The 18339-nt window shown below is 38.5% G+C and overlaps 1 protein-coding gene across 1 annotated transcript; it reads left to right on the forward strand.

Moving 5' to 3' along the window:
• The first annotated feature begins 1066 nt into the window (after positions 1-1066).
• Positions 1067-13348, forward strand: LOC117525763 (sialic acid-binding Ig-like lectin 10). The gene is made up of 5 exons (XM_034187698.1): positions 1067-1219; positions 6362-6721; positions 7895-8113; positions 12272-12529; positions 13101-13348. Exons 1-5 carry the CDS (start codon positions 1171-1173, stop codon positions 13346-13348), a joined length of 1134 nt encoding a protein of 377 aa, XP_034043589.1. The 5' UTR covers positions 1067-1170.
• The last annotated feature ends 4991 nt before the right edge of the window (positions 13349-18339 follow it).

The following is an 18339-nucleotide window of genomic DNA, read 5'->3' on the forward strand; positions in this document are numbered from 1 at the left end:
CCCTTGTTGTTCAAGAAAAAAAAAATCAACCTTTCATTATTGTTTGGTAAATTCAATATTCATAAATGCAGAGTATTGAAAAGGACTCCAAATTTACAAAGACTGCTGACTGAATTTGAATAATATAATATAAGCAGTATTAAACGTACAGACTCTCCCGAATGTCATAAAACTGTCGTTTGCTATAAGGAATCCCTTTACTTTTGTTATTGTACAAGTTATTCTATTTTTTCCCTTTTGTGTCGCTTTCCAGTGTCATATGTTCATTTTGTTGTTGTATTTGTTGAAATAAAGATTTGGGAAAAAAAATCACTTCCTATTCAAGTAACGTAAGTGAGGAAGTCTTAAAGCTTGGTAATAAACCTTTCAAAATAAAATACACTTATAAGTCACTGTAAACCAAAGTATAAACAACGACTTAATAAGAAAATAGTGCTTACAGTGAGTATGTTTTGAGGGTGTGTGATTTTAGAGTAGGTGAAGGAAACGTCTCCAATTGGCTTGTGAGCGTTGACTTTAAGCTGTCCACAACCGCTGTCCACCCAATGATCATGTCCAGAAAGTGATGCTAAGATATCAGGCAGTCTGGCTTCAGGTTCTGTTGGAGTTGATGTGACGTCAAGATGATGAATAAGTGTCTTGTCCCAGTGGACAGGACAGTGAAACTGTAAACTGAATAAGAGGGTGATGAGAAACCACTGACATAAGAGACACAATGTCAACATCTGAGACGCTCAGACCACAAGCGAGGATCAAATCCAGGGTGTTTCCACTAAAGTGAGTCGAACCCTGAATCCTACTATATCTGTAATGTCCATGAATGATTTGCAGAAGAGGTCAGAGAGCTTGTTTACATGGATGTTGAAGTCACCAACAATCAGAATGTTTTCCACACGAGCTGCCAAATCAGAGACAAACTCACCAAATTCATGTAAGAATAAATTTCGTTGTTTCATGTTGGGGATGAACCAAGCAGCCACTTATTTATGCAAATGAGTGGAAAGAGGAAGGAAGCCGAGCTCAGACCATAAAACCTTCATGTGCAGCATCTTTCAGCCCCACAGCTCGCTCCGTTTGACAGAAACATCTTCATTGTTCTGAACTGATCCACATTATTTAAAGCACATGTGACTGAGCTATTATTTATTTTAAGGTATTGAAGAGACAGTGATGATTGTCACAGCAGCCAGTGGATTTGTCGTCCTCCTCTCTGTGGCAGGTACTGGATATTTACTGGACATTCACACAACTTAATGAGGAAGCTGGCTTTTGTTGATAAATGAGTTCAAATTTAAATAATGTTTCCAGTTTTTGAGACTTCCTGTTGGAATATGTTGCTTGTTGTTGTTGTCGTCCATTCGGCTGCTCCCGTTTTGTTCTGGGTCGCCACAGCGGATACAGCCAGATCTGCACTGGTATTTGGCACAAGTTTTACAGTCTCCTTCAGGGAGGTGGTGGTGTCATGGTTTGGACGTGATTTAAGAGGTTTTAATTTGTCATCTGATGGTTAATAATCACATTATTCCCTTTGATCGGTTTGGGTGTACAGAGTAAAGTCTGGTCGGTGTCAGGAGGTCATTTCTCAGACTTCCTGTAATTTGTTATGAAATGATGCTGAATTTATGTGGAAATGATTGTTGTCCAGAAGCTTCAGAGATCGGTCGCTGAGATTGATGATGACTGAGGTTTTAAGCAGAAACGAGGTGATAATTGCTTAACGCTGTTGACCTCGACTGACTTCTGCATCACAGAGAAGAACTGTCAATCAAACCTCGCTCTCAAGAGACGGCCAATCACAGCAGAGCCAGTGTCGACCTGGTTCCCTCCCACATAGTGCCATAAGTTTCAAACGAGCGAGCAGAAATAAACTTCGCACGAGCAGAAATCAAATTTGAGCGGCGGGGGGAGCGCTGGTCCTCGCGCGCGCAGAGATAATTTGCACGCGGCGAGTGATTCTTGTGCGCTCACAGTTAATATCTATGCATGAATGTATTTTTTACTTGAGTGGGGTTTTGTCACTGATCTGACGCCATAGAAGTAGAGCGGCGCTCTCTGTGTGTGTGTGTGTGTGTGTGTGTGTGTGTGTGTGTGTGTGTGTGTGTGTGTGTGTGTGTGTGTGTGTGTGTGTGTGTGTGTGTGTGTGTGCGTGTGTGCGCAAGTGGCTGTTACACTGTAAAAAATGACACAAGATCTGCTGCACTGCAAAAAGACTGAATCAGTAACAGACATTAAAGCATCAGACTGATGACTACAAGCTGAGTAAAGCAAGTGAAAATAAACGGCTGCACTATAAAACAAAATAAGCTGCACTGTAAAAAAAAAAAAAAATTGCACTGTAAAAAAAGTGCAATTTTTGGATCAAGTGGAGCTTCATCAGGGAATTCTGCATTACCGCTGGGAGAACACCAGAACACTTACTGTTTTGTTTTATACCCCATGTTGTTTGGTGTATCAGTTATGTTAGAAGTTCAGCTATGTTCGTTAATTTGGGTGTTATGGTAACTTATGTGCTACCGGAACTACGTAGGCACGTTGTGAATTTTTGGGGTGAAAAAAGAGTGAAGGCAGTCTGTTTTAGATCGTGCATGTGTGTGTTGCTCGCTGGCTCTGGTGTGGCTCAACAAGTCATCTGCACCGGAGTTAGAGCGTCCACAGAGCTGTACACCTGCTGTTCTTCAGTAAAAGAAGATAAACTTAGTTTTCCTCGTCACGACTCATCCTTCTCCTGACACTTTGTTGGCTGAAATGAACAATATGATTAACTGTTTAGTTTGTATCAGAAGAAGGTTGAGAGGGGAAAAAAAGACCTGGTCAGAATTTATTAGAAAATAAAGAGATTACAGACAACCGGTGAAGTGGATCACCAATTTAGATTGTTTATACTTTGTACACGTTAAAAATGGCAAATATTTGCTTCAAAGCATTTTAAAGTGATTTATTAATGCTTTAAATGAGTCTTTCTTTAGTTAAATTTCCCAGAATAATATATTTTATTGTTGGTTCATGAGTTGCTGGATCCTGGTCCCAGTGTTGGGCACAGCTGGACTTGGTCCTCAGATAAGGTTGGTGCAGCTAAAGAGGTCGATCATGTTCTCGTGGCTGCAGAACAACAACCTCCACTGAAATGTGACCGACAGGAAACACATCAGATTTAAAAAACAAGAATGAATGAGGACTTGTAACCATGTTCCAGGTGTATAGTGAGGTTCCATTTTCAGAAAAGTAGACTGCCAAAGGTATTTTATGCTAAAAGCAGACAACAGAGGGATTCTTCTGTATTTTGACCTGCTGAATTAAAAAAAAAAGGCTGTTTCCAAGTTGTGTTAATTTGCTAATACTACATACCCGCCCAATTTATCAAAATTTCACATTTTCTTGTACTAGAAAAGAAAATTGAGCTTTGTCAAGGAAGGAATTTGTTTTGCCAGAGCACCAAAACAGTCACAGTATTTTTTTCTTCATTTTATTACAATGAGAGCAGAAACAGATTGTCTTACATTTACACATTCATTGTTCTTATAATGTTGTGTGATCTGTCATTAATTTGTCCTTTGACATTTTCATTGATTTATGTACATTTGCACATTAATTCCTTCCTCTGCTGTGTGTTCAGGATGTGGTCTCACAAGTGTACAGGAAACCATCGCTGATGTATAGTTTGCACCTGTCCGACCGTGTGTCCCTCATGACAGCAGGCAGAATTTTCTGCAGTTCCCCAATGCATTTTCTTCCACAGTTTTTCGGCCGTTTTCTGCTTCTTTCACCCAACTTTGTGATATGTGTGAAGGGGCCATTAAAGAAGCATTGTTTCGATTTATTTCAATTTCCTACTTGTATAAAACTGACAGCAATTATTGCCTTTGAAAATTTGGCATCTTTAGCTACTCTGCTTAAGACTTTCAAATGAAAATATGTTAGACAGTTGTGAAAATATCATTAATTATACATGCATTTCACATAACTGGAGGCATAACAGTGTGAAAATACTATTTTATTTAACCAGGTTTGTCCCATTGTAAAGGAGACCTGGACAGTTATAAAGTTTACAATTCACCAAACCTGCATGTCTTTAAATGTGGGAGGAAACTGGGAACACCCAGAGGGAACCCACACAGACACGGGGAGAACATGCAAACTCCACACAGAAAGGCCGGAATCAAACCTATGACCTTCTTGCTGTGAGGCAACAGTGCTAACCACTAAGTCACCGTGCTGCCCAATAATACTAATCTTGATTATTGTAATTGGGGATAAAGGATTACATGTACAGCTTTAATATAGTTGTTTTGCAAATAATCTCACCAAAAAACTTTTTTTCATTTTAGTTCTGGAACACATACAAGCAGACAAATAAATAAAACGAGCGATCTTGTTGTTTATGCAAATTTGGGGTGAAGGGGTAAAGATACAGTTTACCCATATGGAAAAGAAATAGAAAAAATTTACAAGAAGTTACATCGGTTCCAGTAATAAACTTTATATTTGACATGTGTTGTGCTTATAAGTCTCAGTTTGATATTACACATATCTACTAAGGATTCTGTATGTGGAAATACTGTCATATATTGTTCTTTTAAGTTCCCAATTTATATAAGTCACATATTGTACAAATTTACTCAGGATCTTACATCTGGTTTGGCTGTCACATGCATTACTTACAAGTTCCAGATAGAACAGATACAAACTTTATAAAATGTATGTATATCTTTTCCATATGGGTATCGACTGCATTTTTTAATTCAGCAGGTCAAAATTCATGGAAATAAAAGTTTCATTTTCTTTTCTGGTGCACAATAAAACCAAAATTAGGCAGCCATGTTGTTTTATGCTAATTAGGGGTAAAGGAGTAGAGATACAGCTTGCTAGCATCAATTTATGAGCTCAGCAGGTCAAAATACGTGGAAATAGAAGTTTCATTTTTATATAGACCCAATTTTTAAAAAATGTAGAAAATGTGATAAAAACAAGAGGTCATGTTGTTTTATGCTAATTAGGAGGTAAAGGAGTAGAGATACAGCTTGCTAGCATCAATTTTTAAGCTCAGCAGGTCAAAATATGTGGAAATAGAAGTTTCATTTTTATATAGACCCAATTCTTTAAAAAAATGTAGAAAATGTGATAAAAAACAAATGGCCATGTTGAATTATGCTAATTAGGAGGTAAAGGAGTAGAGATACAGCTTGCTAGTGTCCATTATGGTAACTTCGGCAGGTCAAAATACATGGAAATACGATATGATACGATACGATATGATACACTTTATTGTCCCTTCCAGGAAATTTGTGTTGACTCGAAGAGCTGCACAAATAAAACTGCCATGACATGATTACATAACTCATGCATATTGCACAGAACTTGAAATATAAGTTTCATGTTATTTTATAGACAAACAAACAACAAAATTGTAGAAAATTTGATAAAAACAAGGGGCCATGCTGTTTTATGTAAATCAGGGAGCGAAGGAGTGAAGACAACTTGGCAACAGAAATTTCTGAATTCAGCAGGTCAAAATATATTTGAAAATCTGTTGTCTACTTTGAACAGAAAATGCGTTTTATTCAAGCCCTTTTTTGAAAACAGAACCTAACTGTGTAGCTGGTAAAGGATGATTACAATTTGTCTTTGTTTCTTCTGCATTTGCTCTCATTCAAACTCAAATTGCTGGAAAACTGCAGATTTTTTTCTTTTTTTTTTGTTTGTTTGATTATACATGAAAACTGCTCTGATATTAATGGTTCCATTGGTTGGTAACAGTTTTCTAATTATGCAGTAATTAAGCAGTAATATTTTGGAGGCGCTCAACTCAACTCAAACTTTATTTATAGAGCACATTTAAAACAACCCGGGTTGACCAAAGTGTTGTACACATTTTAAAACAAGATAATCAATAAAATGCAACAACAACAACAAATAAATAACACTGAAATACATAACAGAGTGCAATAAAACAGAATAAAGTAACATAATGAAATTAATTAAAATTAAATTAATATTTTGCCAGAAGCCCACTTAAACTTGATTAAAGTCCAGGTAGAAGAGGTGTGTATTTAGGGAAGATTTAAAAACCTCGATCGATCCCACAGAGCGGATGTACCAGGGCAGGTTGATCCAGAGCCTATAGGGGGCGCTGTGTTTTATCAACGGCCTCCATTTCATTGACATACTGAAGATTAACATGTCAGTAAAGTGTGTTGTAAATGATGATTTGTGATGCTGGAGGCTGCACTCTGAGTGCTCTTCTAGTTCTCACTGACTTACAGTGGGAGCTCGTGGATCTGGAGTCGTTTTAGGAAGTTGTGTGTTTTTGAGCTGTTTGTTGAATCAGATTGATGACTGGTTTGTGTTCTGCTGTGTGTTGCAGTGGTTCAGACTCAGGATGACTGGAGTGTAACTTATAGACCTACGAGCATCTGTGCACCAGAAGGATCCACAGTGGAAATGCCCTGCAGATACACATACCCAGCCACATGGAATTCTGTTTCTATCAGTGTTGAACGAAGATACTGGTTTGTGAAAAAGAATAAAAATAACCAACCTGTGGATCTGCGTTCAGACCCTGAGTACTCAGGTCGGGTGAAGTATCTCTTTGATCAGAACGTCTGCACTCTGCAGATCAAGAACCTGAGAAAGACCGACTCAGCTGAATACAAGTTTCGATTCATATCAAACCATGGAGCTGTAAGCTTTACAGTTCTTCATGCAGTCACTTTGACTGTCACAGGTAACATTTTCACTCATATCCAAATGTTGAACAGAAGATTCTTATCTACTGATTTTTGAGATTTCTGTATTTTGAGGTTCAGGTGACAAACTGTTCCTGATCAACATTTAAAGATCTCTGAGTCCAGATGAAGATTCTGTGTTTGTATAAATTAGCAGCTTTTAATATGAAGCTGGTGACAGTCTAATATTTATTATTACAATTATTATTATTATTAATAATAATAATAATAATATGAAAAATGTATGACAACTATACAACTTTAAAATACATAATTTTCTTTTGTTATAAAATTACAAAGTTTAATTTACTTGACTGGCTGCAATAAATTTTAAAAAATCAAGTTGTATTTTATCAGGTTTTTGCAGATATTTTATTGCTGTCATCTTGACAGGTGATTAGTTTTACAAACTCACACCCATTAAAATATATTATTTTTATTTTTAAAAAACTCAATGTCTATCTTGACAGTTGAATACTTTCTTTAAAATAAAAAAAAACATGTATTCACAATAATATAAATAAATCATCTGCAAATAAGGAAGCAGCAGGTTAAAGGTAAAGAGAACAACAAATCAGTCAGTTGTCTTCACCTCTTGGACCTCAGAAATTGGTGACCTGCTGCAACAACATTGATCAAAGTTATTACAATATTGGGACGTTATTACATGATCAGGTTCTGCAAATGTAGAACCAGTTATTACATTATTGGTACAGAGATTATTACACTTTTGGGAAGTTAGCAAGACAAAATACAACTGACAACTGACTTTTGTCTTGCTGACAGTCGTGGTCTCCAGGGTTTCCCAAACCTGGTCCTCAGGACACAAAGTACTGCACATTTTCCAACTGTCAGGATCAGCTCAGTCAGATGTGTTCAGATAATCAACAGCTGGCTGAACTGATCCGCTCTGATTCGTCAGGGACGCACACCAGAACGTGCCGTTCCACACTGCATTATGGGTAATGACAAAAACCAACAAGTAGCCATTGTCCAATTACTTATGGTCCTGACACAGAGAACATTTTTATAATATTAATCTTGGTGTGAATTGAATCAGAGTCATTTTTTGGTGGATATCGTAACATTTAATTTCCTGCTCAGAGTTTTAATGTTGTTTCTGTCAGATTGTTTTATGATCAGTGATGATGCTGTTTCCTGTTTAGATTCAGATCTTCAGGTCAAAGTCGTCTCATCAACCAGCAACTCGTCTCACACTTATGTGTTTCTACGATGTCACAGTGAATGTGATCCACCTTATTCTTCCTTTGTCTGGTTCAATAACGGACAGAAAATTCACACTGGAACTTATTATTATGGACGGATTAATCCTGGAGATGAAATCTGGTGCACTTTGGAAGGATTTGAGGATTACCGCTCTGCTTCAGTGTGTAAGTTTATTATTTCACTGTGGAACTAGTTTTTCTTCCAAAACTCAAACATCCTAAACTCAGGATGTTGACTGATAGAAATCTGATGTTTCTGCGTCATTAAATATATATTTAAAAGTTTTTTTTTCTGTGTGGACTTGATTCTGCATTCGTTCACATTAACTGTGGTTAGCGGGAGCAGTTAGCATCAAATACAGTTCAGTCAGACAACGTTTAGCGTATTTATAGCAGCAGAACATAGTTTGAATTTGGCGTTGAGGCTCCGCCCTCATCCCTCCCCACAGATGATGACTTGTGATATTGGGGAGTGATGATTAGACACATTTCCACCAATCACAGCCCAGAGCTGGATGCTGGGGTGGAGGCGGGGCTAAGCAGCAAAATGGACGCGGCAGCAGCAGCGTTTAACAGGCAGCTGGGAAACATCCATCTTTAATCTGGATATTTGTCAAAGACGAATCTTGTGTCCAAACCTCTGGATGAGGATTGTTGACTGTTTGTCCATCAGACTCATTTTGTCCAAAACAATCAATATGGCGTCTGTTTCTGCAGCCGTTTTGAAAAATGAGTCCAGTTTCCGCTCAGGGTTATAAAAGATCTGCAGAGTGTCAAACAGTAACTTTTTGTTTGTGGGATCAAGACCAGTTGATTGAAAAAAATATGAACTGGGAAACGAGCAGAAAATACGTACTTGAAATCATTGATTTTGTCCAAACACACTTATTTTGCCATTTTCCAGTTTAAAGACGTACAGACAGTAGGTGGCAGCACATTCTATCTAATGTCAGTCACTGAAGTAACTTATTATGATACAATTAATGTTCTGACTTCAGTTTCAGTTCCATTACAGTATTTAAATCCTTCTTGCTTGTGCAAATATCAAGATGATGTCGACCCCGTATAATTACTGGGTTCAACATCCAGATTTGCTCAGAATGCATCAGTCGTTGTCAAATGTGGTGCTTTTGGACAAAATACTTTCTACAAAAACTTCTTTCAGGCCTTAAAATTGATTTCCTTCAGTTTCAGTTTTACTCTTTAATAGATAGACCATTCAAAAATGATGATATATAGTTTGTAAAATAAAATATTTTGATGGAAAATTAACCCTCTGGAGTCGAATGACGCGCCCTCATGTAAAAAAGTCACATGACCTAATTAGGCAGACATAACACTCAATCTGCTGCACTCTAAGGCTCCCTTTAAAAATGTGTTGAGACGTCATCCTTTATAGCACTTTTTAAATTTTTTTAATAGGCCGAGTATAACTTGACCATGCGTTTTCAGTAATATTATTGCCATTTTTCACTGTGCGTTTATGTACACACATGCAGCCAAAAGGATCATTTCCTTCTCTACTGCAGCAGCAACAGTGGTGGAAAATATGACTCCTTCTTCCTCATTGGTTGGCTCCTAAAATCTTCCACCAATCAGAAGTCATTAACCCCACGTGTTCACAAACCCCACGTGTTTGATCACAGCCCCCCACGCCATGTGGGTCTGATTGTGTGTGCGTCTTCTCTTTGTTACTGGTGGGAAGCGTGTGTGGTTAGTGTTTTGTTGTTGTTTGTTTGTTTGTTTGTTTTTAATAAAAATGAGGCATTTTATGAATGTGGAGAAAGTGCTTTGGTTTTTTTTTTTTTAACTGGAGATAGACTGAGCGTGCAGTGAGTTGTCAGAGTCTGAAATAGACAGTGAGGATTCTGGTCATGAAAGAGATGATCCCTCTTCTGTTCTGGAGGAGCAGCCAAAACAGGTGGATCCACCAACGTATGCATGGAGATCTGGACAGAGGGTCGGAGCTTGCGCTTCTGTTTCCAGATCCAGATCTACGCTCGGATGTGCAGCAGAGACACGCCCCACCACTGACACACCCCAGCACTGACTGCTGGAACACAGAGGAGGATGCAGTCACTGGTCCAGCAGTAAGCAGATTTCAGCCTCGGAGAACACCAGGAGTCCAGGTTGATACACTTTCCACCCAAAAGTCCAAAAGACCTTTTTCTTTTGTTTTTTGCAACTGACACAATTAGAACAATTTGCACCAACACAAATAAAATTGCTGCAAAAAACAAGGCATTAGGGACAAAAATACAACTGGATAGACACTGAAATGGAAGATTTGTACAGTTTTTTTGGACTTCTGATATACACGTTGTTGGTGTCACTGCCAAGTCTCCAGGACTACTGGAAACAAACTCGTATTTTGTCTGTGCCCTTTCCAGCAAAAGTAATGTCCAGAGACAGATTTAAATCAATATTCTGGAACATCCTCCAAAGTGATCCAGATGGGGATGTAGAAAATGATAAAAAAAAAAAAAAAGGGAACAGCAGGTCATGATATGTTTCAAGTCAGGCTTCTTTATGATGACATCCTCAGTGCTTGCCAGGCTTATTACCACCTGAGGAGGGAGCTGGCAGTGGATGAAAGGATGGTGGTGGTGAAGGCAAAAACTGGAATGACTCAATATTTGAAGGACAAGCCAACAAAATGGGGCATGAAACTTTTTGTATTGGCTATAATGGCTACACACAAGTTTTCCATTTACACTGGCAAGACTGTGAACACAAGTGAGTCATACGATGTGGTCATGAACCTGATACAGTCGTCTTCGCTTGGTACTGGTACCACATTTACATGGACAATTTTTACACAAGTCCCAAACTGTTCATGGACCTGGCTAACATGAAGTTTGGGGCATGTGGCACATACAGGGAGAACAGATGAGGATGCCCCAAAGGGAGGGCAAATGCTCTCACAAAAAAATCTGAAAGAGGATCTACAAGATGGATAAGAGAGGGGCTTCTGGTGTTTGTAAAGTGGATGGACACACAGGTGGTGTTTGTGTGCTCCACCATCCATCATGCGTTTTCGGGTGAGACAATGTGGAGAAGGGTGAAGAATGAGAAGGGTGGATGGTGGACGGTGAAAGACATCTGAAGCATTTCCTGCATTTATGTAAATAGTTGTATTTTTGTCTTGTTTTTGTTTTGTTTTTGCTACATTTGTACATATGTTCTTGAAATTTACAATATATATTTGCATTTGAAGTTATGAAAATGGTTCGTTAAACAAGTTTGTGGTTTTCATAGTAAAAAACCCAAACTTTTTCATACTTGGATTTTATGTTTTTTGTGTGATTTTAGGTTCACTGTGTTAATACAGTCGGTCAGAATGAATGAAAAACTGTAAAGTCACACAGGTGAGGTTGTGCTGAAAAAAAAAATGACACCAAACAAGGCCAGGTAAACACTTTTTAAAGGTAAATTATAAAAGGTAAAACCAACTAGAGACATTCATCACGAAATGCCCCGTGCGCAGTATTATTTTCCATGCAAAGTGCAGCAATATGTACTTGTATCAGGTGGGTATTTGGTTGAACATTATGTGTTTGAATGTAAACTGGGATATAAAGTGAAAAAATTGGAGATTGCCATAATATTTATTTTGAGGATGTGACAAACTGACCATAAAAAGTTGGTCACAGTCGCCAGACTTCCAAACAAATGCAACCACTGGTGACCTTAAAAAGCAGGTCAAGGTCACTGGCCTTCGAACCCATGTGAAGTACTCCTCCAAGGCATGTACCCACCAAATATTAAGTTTCTACGAGCAAAAGATGCCGAGCTATGTTGCGGCGAACGAATTGCGGCAGGACAGACGAACTGACAGAAGGTCAGACAGACAACCTGAATGCTATATGCCCCGCCTTGCGGCTGAAGCGCCGTGTGGGGCATAAAAATAGCCAAAAACGGCCAATTATACCCTGGACTCCAGAGGGTTATAGCATTGTGCCAAATGCTGCACAGGTATATTCATTTTGGTGGCATTTCAAAGTGCTGCATGCTGATGACGCCATTTCACAACACTTTATTTAGAACTCAGTTTGTCTACATTTGGTATCATCATGTGGTATTGATCAGGTGATGGTCTTTTTTTAATTTAAATTTTTTTAGCTCCCAATTTTCTGTAGGACTACAAACTTCCTACAGGCACTGCACGAGTTTCACAAAACGACAAATAACCTTTGCGTTGCCCGTTCCTAGTTTGAGCATCCGCTAACAGTATGTTACTCTCGTTCAACGTGCAGCTCTGCTGGATTTAAGTCACAAAACCATCAAATGAGTTCTTGTTTCTTTTCCATACTTGTATTCCAGATGCTCCAAAGAGTTCCTTAGTGTCTGTGAGACCATCTGGTGACGTCATAGAGGGACGTTTAGTGACTCTGACCTGTGACAGTGATGCGAAACCAGCAGCTACTTACACCTGGTACAAGAACCAAAACCAGCTTCAGGGAGCAGAAAGAACATATCGTTTTTCCTCCATCAAGTCTGGTGACATCGGCTCGTACACCTGCAGAGCTCAGAATCAGTTTGGAGAGAAGAAATCTGCTCCTGTGTTTCTGAATGTTCAGTGTGAGTATAAATATGTACAGTCAGATTTTACAGTGATGTGCAAAAGATTTAGGCACCCTAGAAATGAAACTGGTCTTTTAGAAGTCTTTCAGTTCTCATATTTGTCCATAAATGTGTACAGACACGTCCTCTAATGAATCTCTGTCTGATGAGACGGATCCATTCTGTCACACAGTGGAGAAAAAAGAAAAAAAAAAACAGACGACATGTAATGACACTAAATGTGAAATTAAATCAGTTCTCAGAGAGGAGGTGGAGAAAAGAAATATGTTTCATTTTGGGCATTTTATTTCTGAAAATCAAACTAAAGAAAATTCACAACAGGAAAAATAACCAAATGGATCAACTGGCTCACAGTCGCACAGCTGTGACCGTTTATACACCGACACTAAAATATTTGTTTCACTGTTTTCTTTACAGTGACACAAAACCACTTTTGAAATGTTCAGAAAGTAATCAATTAGATAAAAAATAAACTAATTAATTCTAATTAAAATGTATAGTACAGAGTTCTGAACTTTCCCTCTGTCTCATTTAATTAATCATTAGTCTCATAAAAATGTTTTTACAGATGCTCCAAAGAGTTCCTCAGTGTCTGTGAGTCCACCTGGTGACATCACAGAGGGACGTTCAGGTGAATCTGGACCTGTGTCAGTGACGCAAACCCAGCAGCTACTTACACCTGGTACAAGAAGAAACGAAAATGTTTCTAAACAGCATCAGGACCCGTCTGGACCATCACCTGAGATCAGACCTGAACACAGTGGGGATTATTACTGTGAAGCCCAAAACATCTTTGGAAGCCAACCTCCACCGTGAGTCTGAACATTAAATCAGGTAAATTCATGTGCTCATATTCACACATTCACACCTTTGTTGACTGTCCGACTCACAGATCAATCGTGGTTTAACTTTCAAGTTGCCAAACACCAGAAAAGTCTTCAATGACACCAGGAAAAGTAGCTCGATTTGTTGCTACTTGCTTTTGAGAAAATAAGTTGCCAAGAGGGTTTGGAAAGTCACCAGATTTTGTGAGAAATTTGCCAAGTTGGCAACACCACCCATAGGGACACCATAAAAAGAATTCTAACTTTCCTCCCTCAAAATCTTATCTTTGGAAATTCTCGCCACCTAACCAAGCAACGCTAGTCATGTGACTCCATCCTTGCAAAGCATACACTTTAACTATTTTGACGTATTCACCATCAAAGTCCACAAAAAACACAGATTTCACACTGAAAAAAAAAAAGAAGATGTTTTCCTCATTCATTTTAGGGGCGTGACCTGAGATTATGTCACCAAAATTCATATTGCACACAGTTTGAGGTTTCTGAGCGTTTATCAGAGGCAGGTGAAATCAGGCTAATTTCCCATGTTCATAACTTCATTTCTCTGGTCATATGGCACCAAAAAAAAAGAGAAATGTATCAATATCTTCATAATTCTTTATTTATTTATAATAGTTTGACATTTTATTTATTAGTGATACACACTTAACCTTTGACCAAAAGATGTTGACCTACTATCCAGTCATAGTGACTTAACAGAAGTTTAAAGATGGGATAAACTATATAGTTTTGCTTTCTGTATGATATTTTTGATGGGATTTGAGTATATTATTTTTTAACTATGGCTAAAATTCCTGCCACTTTAAATATAACAGAATGCTAAATACCCTCAGCCGAATTAGCACTGTCTTATTTATAATTTGCAGTTGTTTAGTTGAACCTCGATTTCACAACTTAATTGGTTCCTTCCTAAAGGCCCCTTCACACATACAGTTGTATGCAAAAGTTGGGGCACGCCAGATAATTTCCATGATTTTCCTTTATAAATCATTGGTTGTCTGGATCAGAAATTCAGTTAAATATATCATATAGCAGACAAACACACTGATATTTGGGAAGTGAAATGAAGTTTCTAGTATTTACAGAAAGTGTGCAATAATTATTTAAACAAAATTGGGCAGGTGCATAAATTTGGGCACCTTTGTCATTTTATTAATTTGAATACATTAACACTAATTATTAGAACACAAAATGCATTTGGTACGCTCATTGACCCTTGACCTCCTTACACAGGTGAATCCAATCAAAGGGTATTTAAGGTGGCCATTTGCAAATGTTTCCCGTCTTTGCATCTCTTCTAATGAGTAGCAACATGGGAGCCTATAAACAACTCTCAAGTGACCTGAAAACAAAGACTGTTCAACATCATGGTTTAGGGGAAGGATACAAAAAGCTATCTCAGAGATTTCAGCTGTCAGTTTCCACTGTGAGGAACATAGTGAGAAAATGGAAGACCACAGGCACAGTGCTAGTTAAGGCGTGAAGTGGCAGGCCAAGAAAAATCTCAGATAAGCTAAGCGAAGGATGGTGAGAACAGTCACAGTCAACCCAAAGACCTGCTCCAAAGACCTATAACATGATCTTGCTGCATTTAGTGTCTCTGTGCATCTTTCAACTATACAGCACACTTTGCACAAAGAGATGCTGTATGATGCTGTAATGCAGAGGAAGCCTTTTCTGCGTATACGCCACAAACAGAGTCGCTTGAGGCATGCTAAAGCACATTTGGACAAGCCAGCTTCATTTTGGAATAAGGTGCTGTGGACTGATGAAACTAAAATTGAGTTATTTGGACATAACAAGGGGCAGTATGCATGGCAGAAAAAGGACACGGCAGACCAAGTAAAACACTTGCTACCTACAGTAATTTGGAGGTGGTTCCATCATGCTGTGGGGCTGTGTGGCCAGTGCAGGTACTGGGAATCTTAAAGTTGAGGGTCACATGGATTCCAGTCAATATCAGCAGGTTCTTGAGAACAATGTTCATGAATCAGTGACAAAGTTGAAGTTGAGCTGGATCTTTTAACAAGACAATGACCCTAAACACTGCTCAAAATCTATTAAGGCATTCATGCAGAGGAACAAGACAAATGTTCTGGAATGGCCATCTCAGTCCCCAGACCTGAATATTATTGAAAATCTGTGGTGTGATTTTAAGCGGGCTGTCCATGCTCAGAAACCAACAACCTGAGATGTTTTGTAAAGAAGAATGGTCCAAAATACCTTCAACCAGAATCCCAGACTCTCATTGGAAGCTATATGAAGCATTTAGAGGCTGTTATTTCTGCAAAAGGAGGATCTACTAAATATGATGTATTTTTTTCTGTTGGGTGCCCAAATTTATGCACCTGCCTAATTTTGTTTAAAGAATTATTGCACACTTTCTGTAAATCCTAGAAACGTCATTTCACTTCTGAAATATCAGTGTGGTCATCTGCTATATGATATATTTAACTGAAAATTGCTGATCCAAACATCCAATGATTTATAAAGGAAAATCATGAAAATCATCAGGGGTGCACGAACCTTTACATACAACTGTAACACGATTGAATCCGATTCGCGCACAAAGGAGGAATTTCATGCCACTCGTGAAAAATCGAAGCCGCTGAAAGACAGCAAGTGCCCTGTGAGTGTACTGTACTACTGTCTGACAACTTCACGATAAACTACATTAAAGTGGTTTAGAGCAGTTTATAGTTTCTTCAGGACACCTGCAGTCTTTCAGGTCTTAATTACTTTCACTCATCAAAATTTCTTAAATAATTAGGAACATTCTGATCAGTTAATTGATTTTTGACCCTGACTGGATTCGGCACAGTCCCTGATACAGTCGATGTAAACGACTGTGTGGTTACGTTGCTGAAGTACACGTGCTCTCTGAGAGCTGCTGTAATTAAATGAATTCTTTCTGATAACAATTAACAGATTCAGCAGCCATCATTAAAATCGCTGCCATTCCAGTCATCACCGTGTTCCTGGTTGCTGTACTCCTGTTTGCCGTCTTTGCATTTGGTGAGCAGTTTTATGTGACTTTGACTGTCTTCATTAATGAATCTTTACTTGTGTGATTTGGTTTATTTTAATGCCATTTATTTTCATGTTAATTGTCTGTGTTCATCAGGAGAAAGAGAAGGTCCAAACAACAATCAGACGGTGGACAGAAAACAGACAATGAATCCCAGGTGAGGAAGACGAGGAAATGATGACGGGTCAATGAAAATGCAACTATCTAACTAACAATCCTTTTTTTGTGACGCTTATTTAACACAACTTAGGAGGTAGACATTAAGGGCCCTATCTGTGCAGTCTTTCATCCACAGTCTGAAACAGAAAATGCAAGTGTATTTGTGTGTCTAACCCACACTTATTGTCCACATGGCGTGAAGCAATCAGCATGAAATGCGCCACTGGGTGCAAAGGCACTCGATAAAGACACCTAATTACTCATGGGTGTGTCAGTGGAATAACATCAAATCAACCAGAGTGTCATTTGTCATGCTTTCAAGTCTTTTATACCGTTTGCTGCTGAGACAGTGAGCTGACAAGTGAGAGGTTTTCGGTGCACCATAGAAGGAAACACATCTCAAATGTAGGAAGTGTGGTGACTGCTGTGGCAGATAGATTACCTGTTGTTCGTCTAAAAGTGTGTATGAAGATTGTTCACTGACGACTGTGCACAGACTGAACTGGTGGAAGTTTTAGGAATAACAAATCCCACATCCATGTCAGTCGCAGCACTGTTAAAGATGAAAGTAAAAACTGTTACCTTTATGTTGTGGTGTTTATGCCACGATGCATTAAAACATGGGTTGTTACCGCATCTTAAAGGTATAGTGCCACTGGGTTTTTCAAGTTAAGGCAATAAAATAATTTTCTTTGGCACCACTATAATTTTATTCCTTTGCAATTGATAAGGATTCCTAATATGATATTGCCAATATGATCAAAATTCATGCTGTCTGGAAACAGCATGGAATTTTGCTTGGAATTCAACCCCTGAGGGGGAAAATTTCAAGGAATGAGACACTATGATGAATATTTGGTGGCTTTGATAGTGATTTAAAAGATATCTTATGGATATTAATTAACATGAGTCACAAGTAATCTCAAAACCTCATGCATATGCTTCGTCCTGTAGTTAGTCCTGCATGATGATGATGAAGGAAGGAAGACAATAGTCACTCTGGAATTCCCCCCAGATAAATATGTTCTCTTCATGTAATTTGCAATATGTTACAAAAATATACCAACATTATAAAACTTGGATTTTGGTAGAAACTAAAATTTTTCTCAGTTTTGTTAAATTTGAAAGGCCCTATAGCTTTAAACGATATTTTTGTAGTAGTCTACATTTTCAACTCAAGCCACATTTAAAGGACATGTCGCACCAAAATTATAACAAGTTAGATTTAGGCTGTTAGTGACCATCCAATCCTACATCAGGATTACTTGTGTACTTCTGTGACCGGTCTCAAAGTACAGAGACTGCCGAAAACAAGTACCTCTGAGTATTCATTTTTCCAAGTGTTTCCAACAGTGTTTACGCAGCTTTGAAGAAAACTCCCAGTCCACGCTTGAATAGAATGTAGCTGTGGTTAAGATGAAGCTGCAGATTAATAGAAAAGTTTACTTAAGTGTGAAATTGTGTTATGGTGACTCGTGTTTAAAGTGACAGCTCTTCATTTTGATGCAGTCACGGGAAAACCAGCAGCCCGCTCTCCATTGTGAGAAGACTTAGTGTGCGTGCACAGGCATTAGTCATAAACGCGGGCTGTTATAAACCGTGTCTGCTAGAGCCTGAAATTGATATAGCCTGAAAAACAGCTGAGAGGTACGCGTGAGTGTGCACGTTCACTGCGGCAACTATAATGGAGTTAAAACAGTGTGCTGCTCTGTTGTAGAACAGACTCACACACATCAAGATCCAAAATCTGACAGACTCTCTCAAGTATACGGAAA

Source organism: Thalassophryne amazonica, chromosome 15 (assembly GCF_902500255.1).
Source record: "Thalassophryne amazonica chromosome 15, fThaAma1.1, whole genome shotgun sequence".
NCBI classification, from domain to species: Eukaryota; Metazoa; Chordata; class Actinopteri; order Batrachoidiformes; family Batrachoididae; genus Thalassophryne; species Thalassophryne amazonica.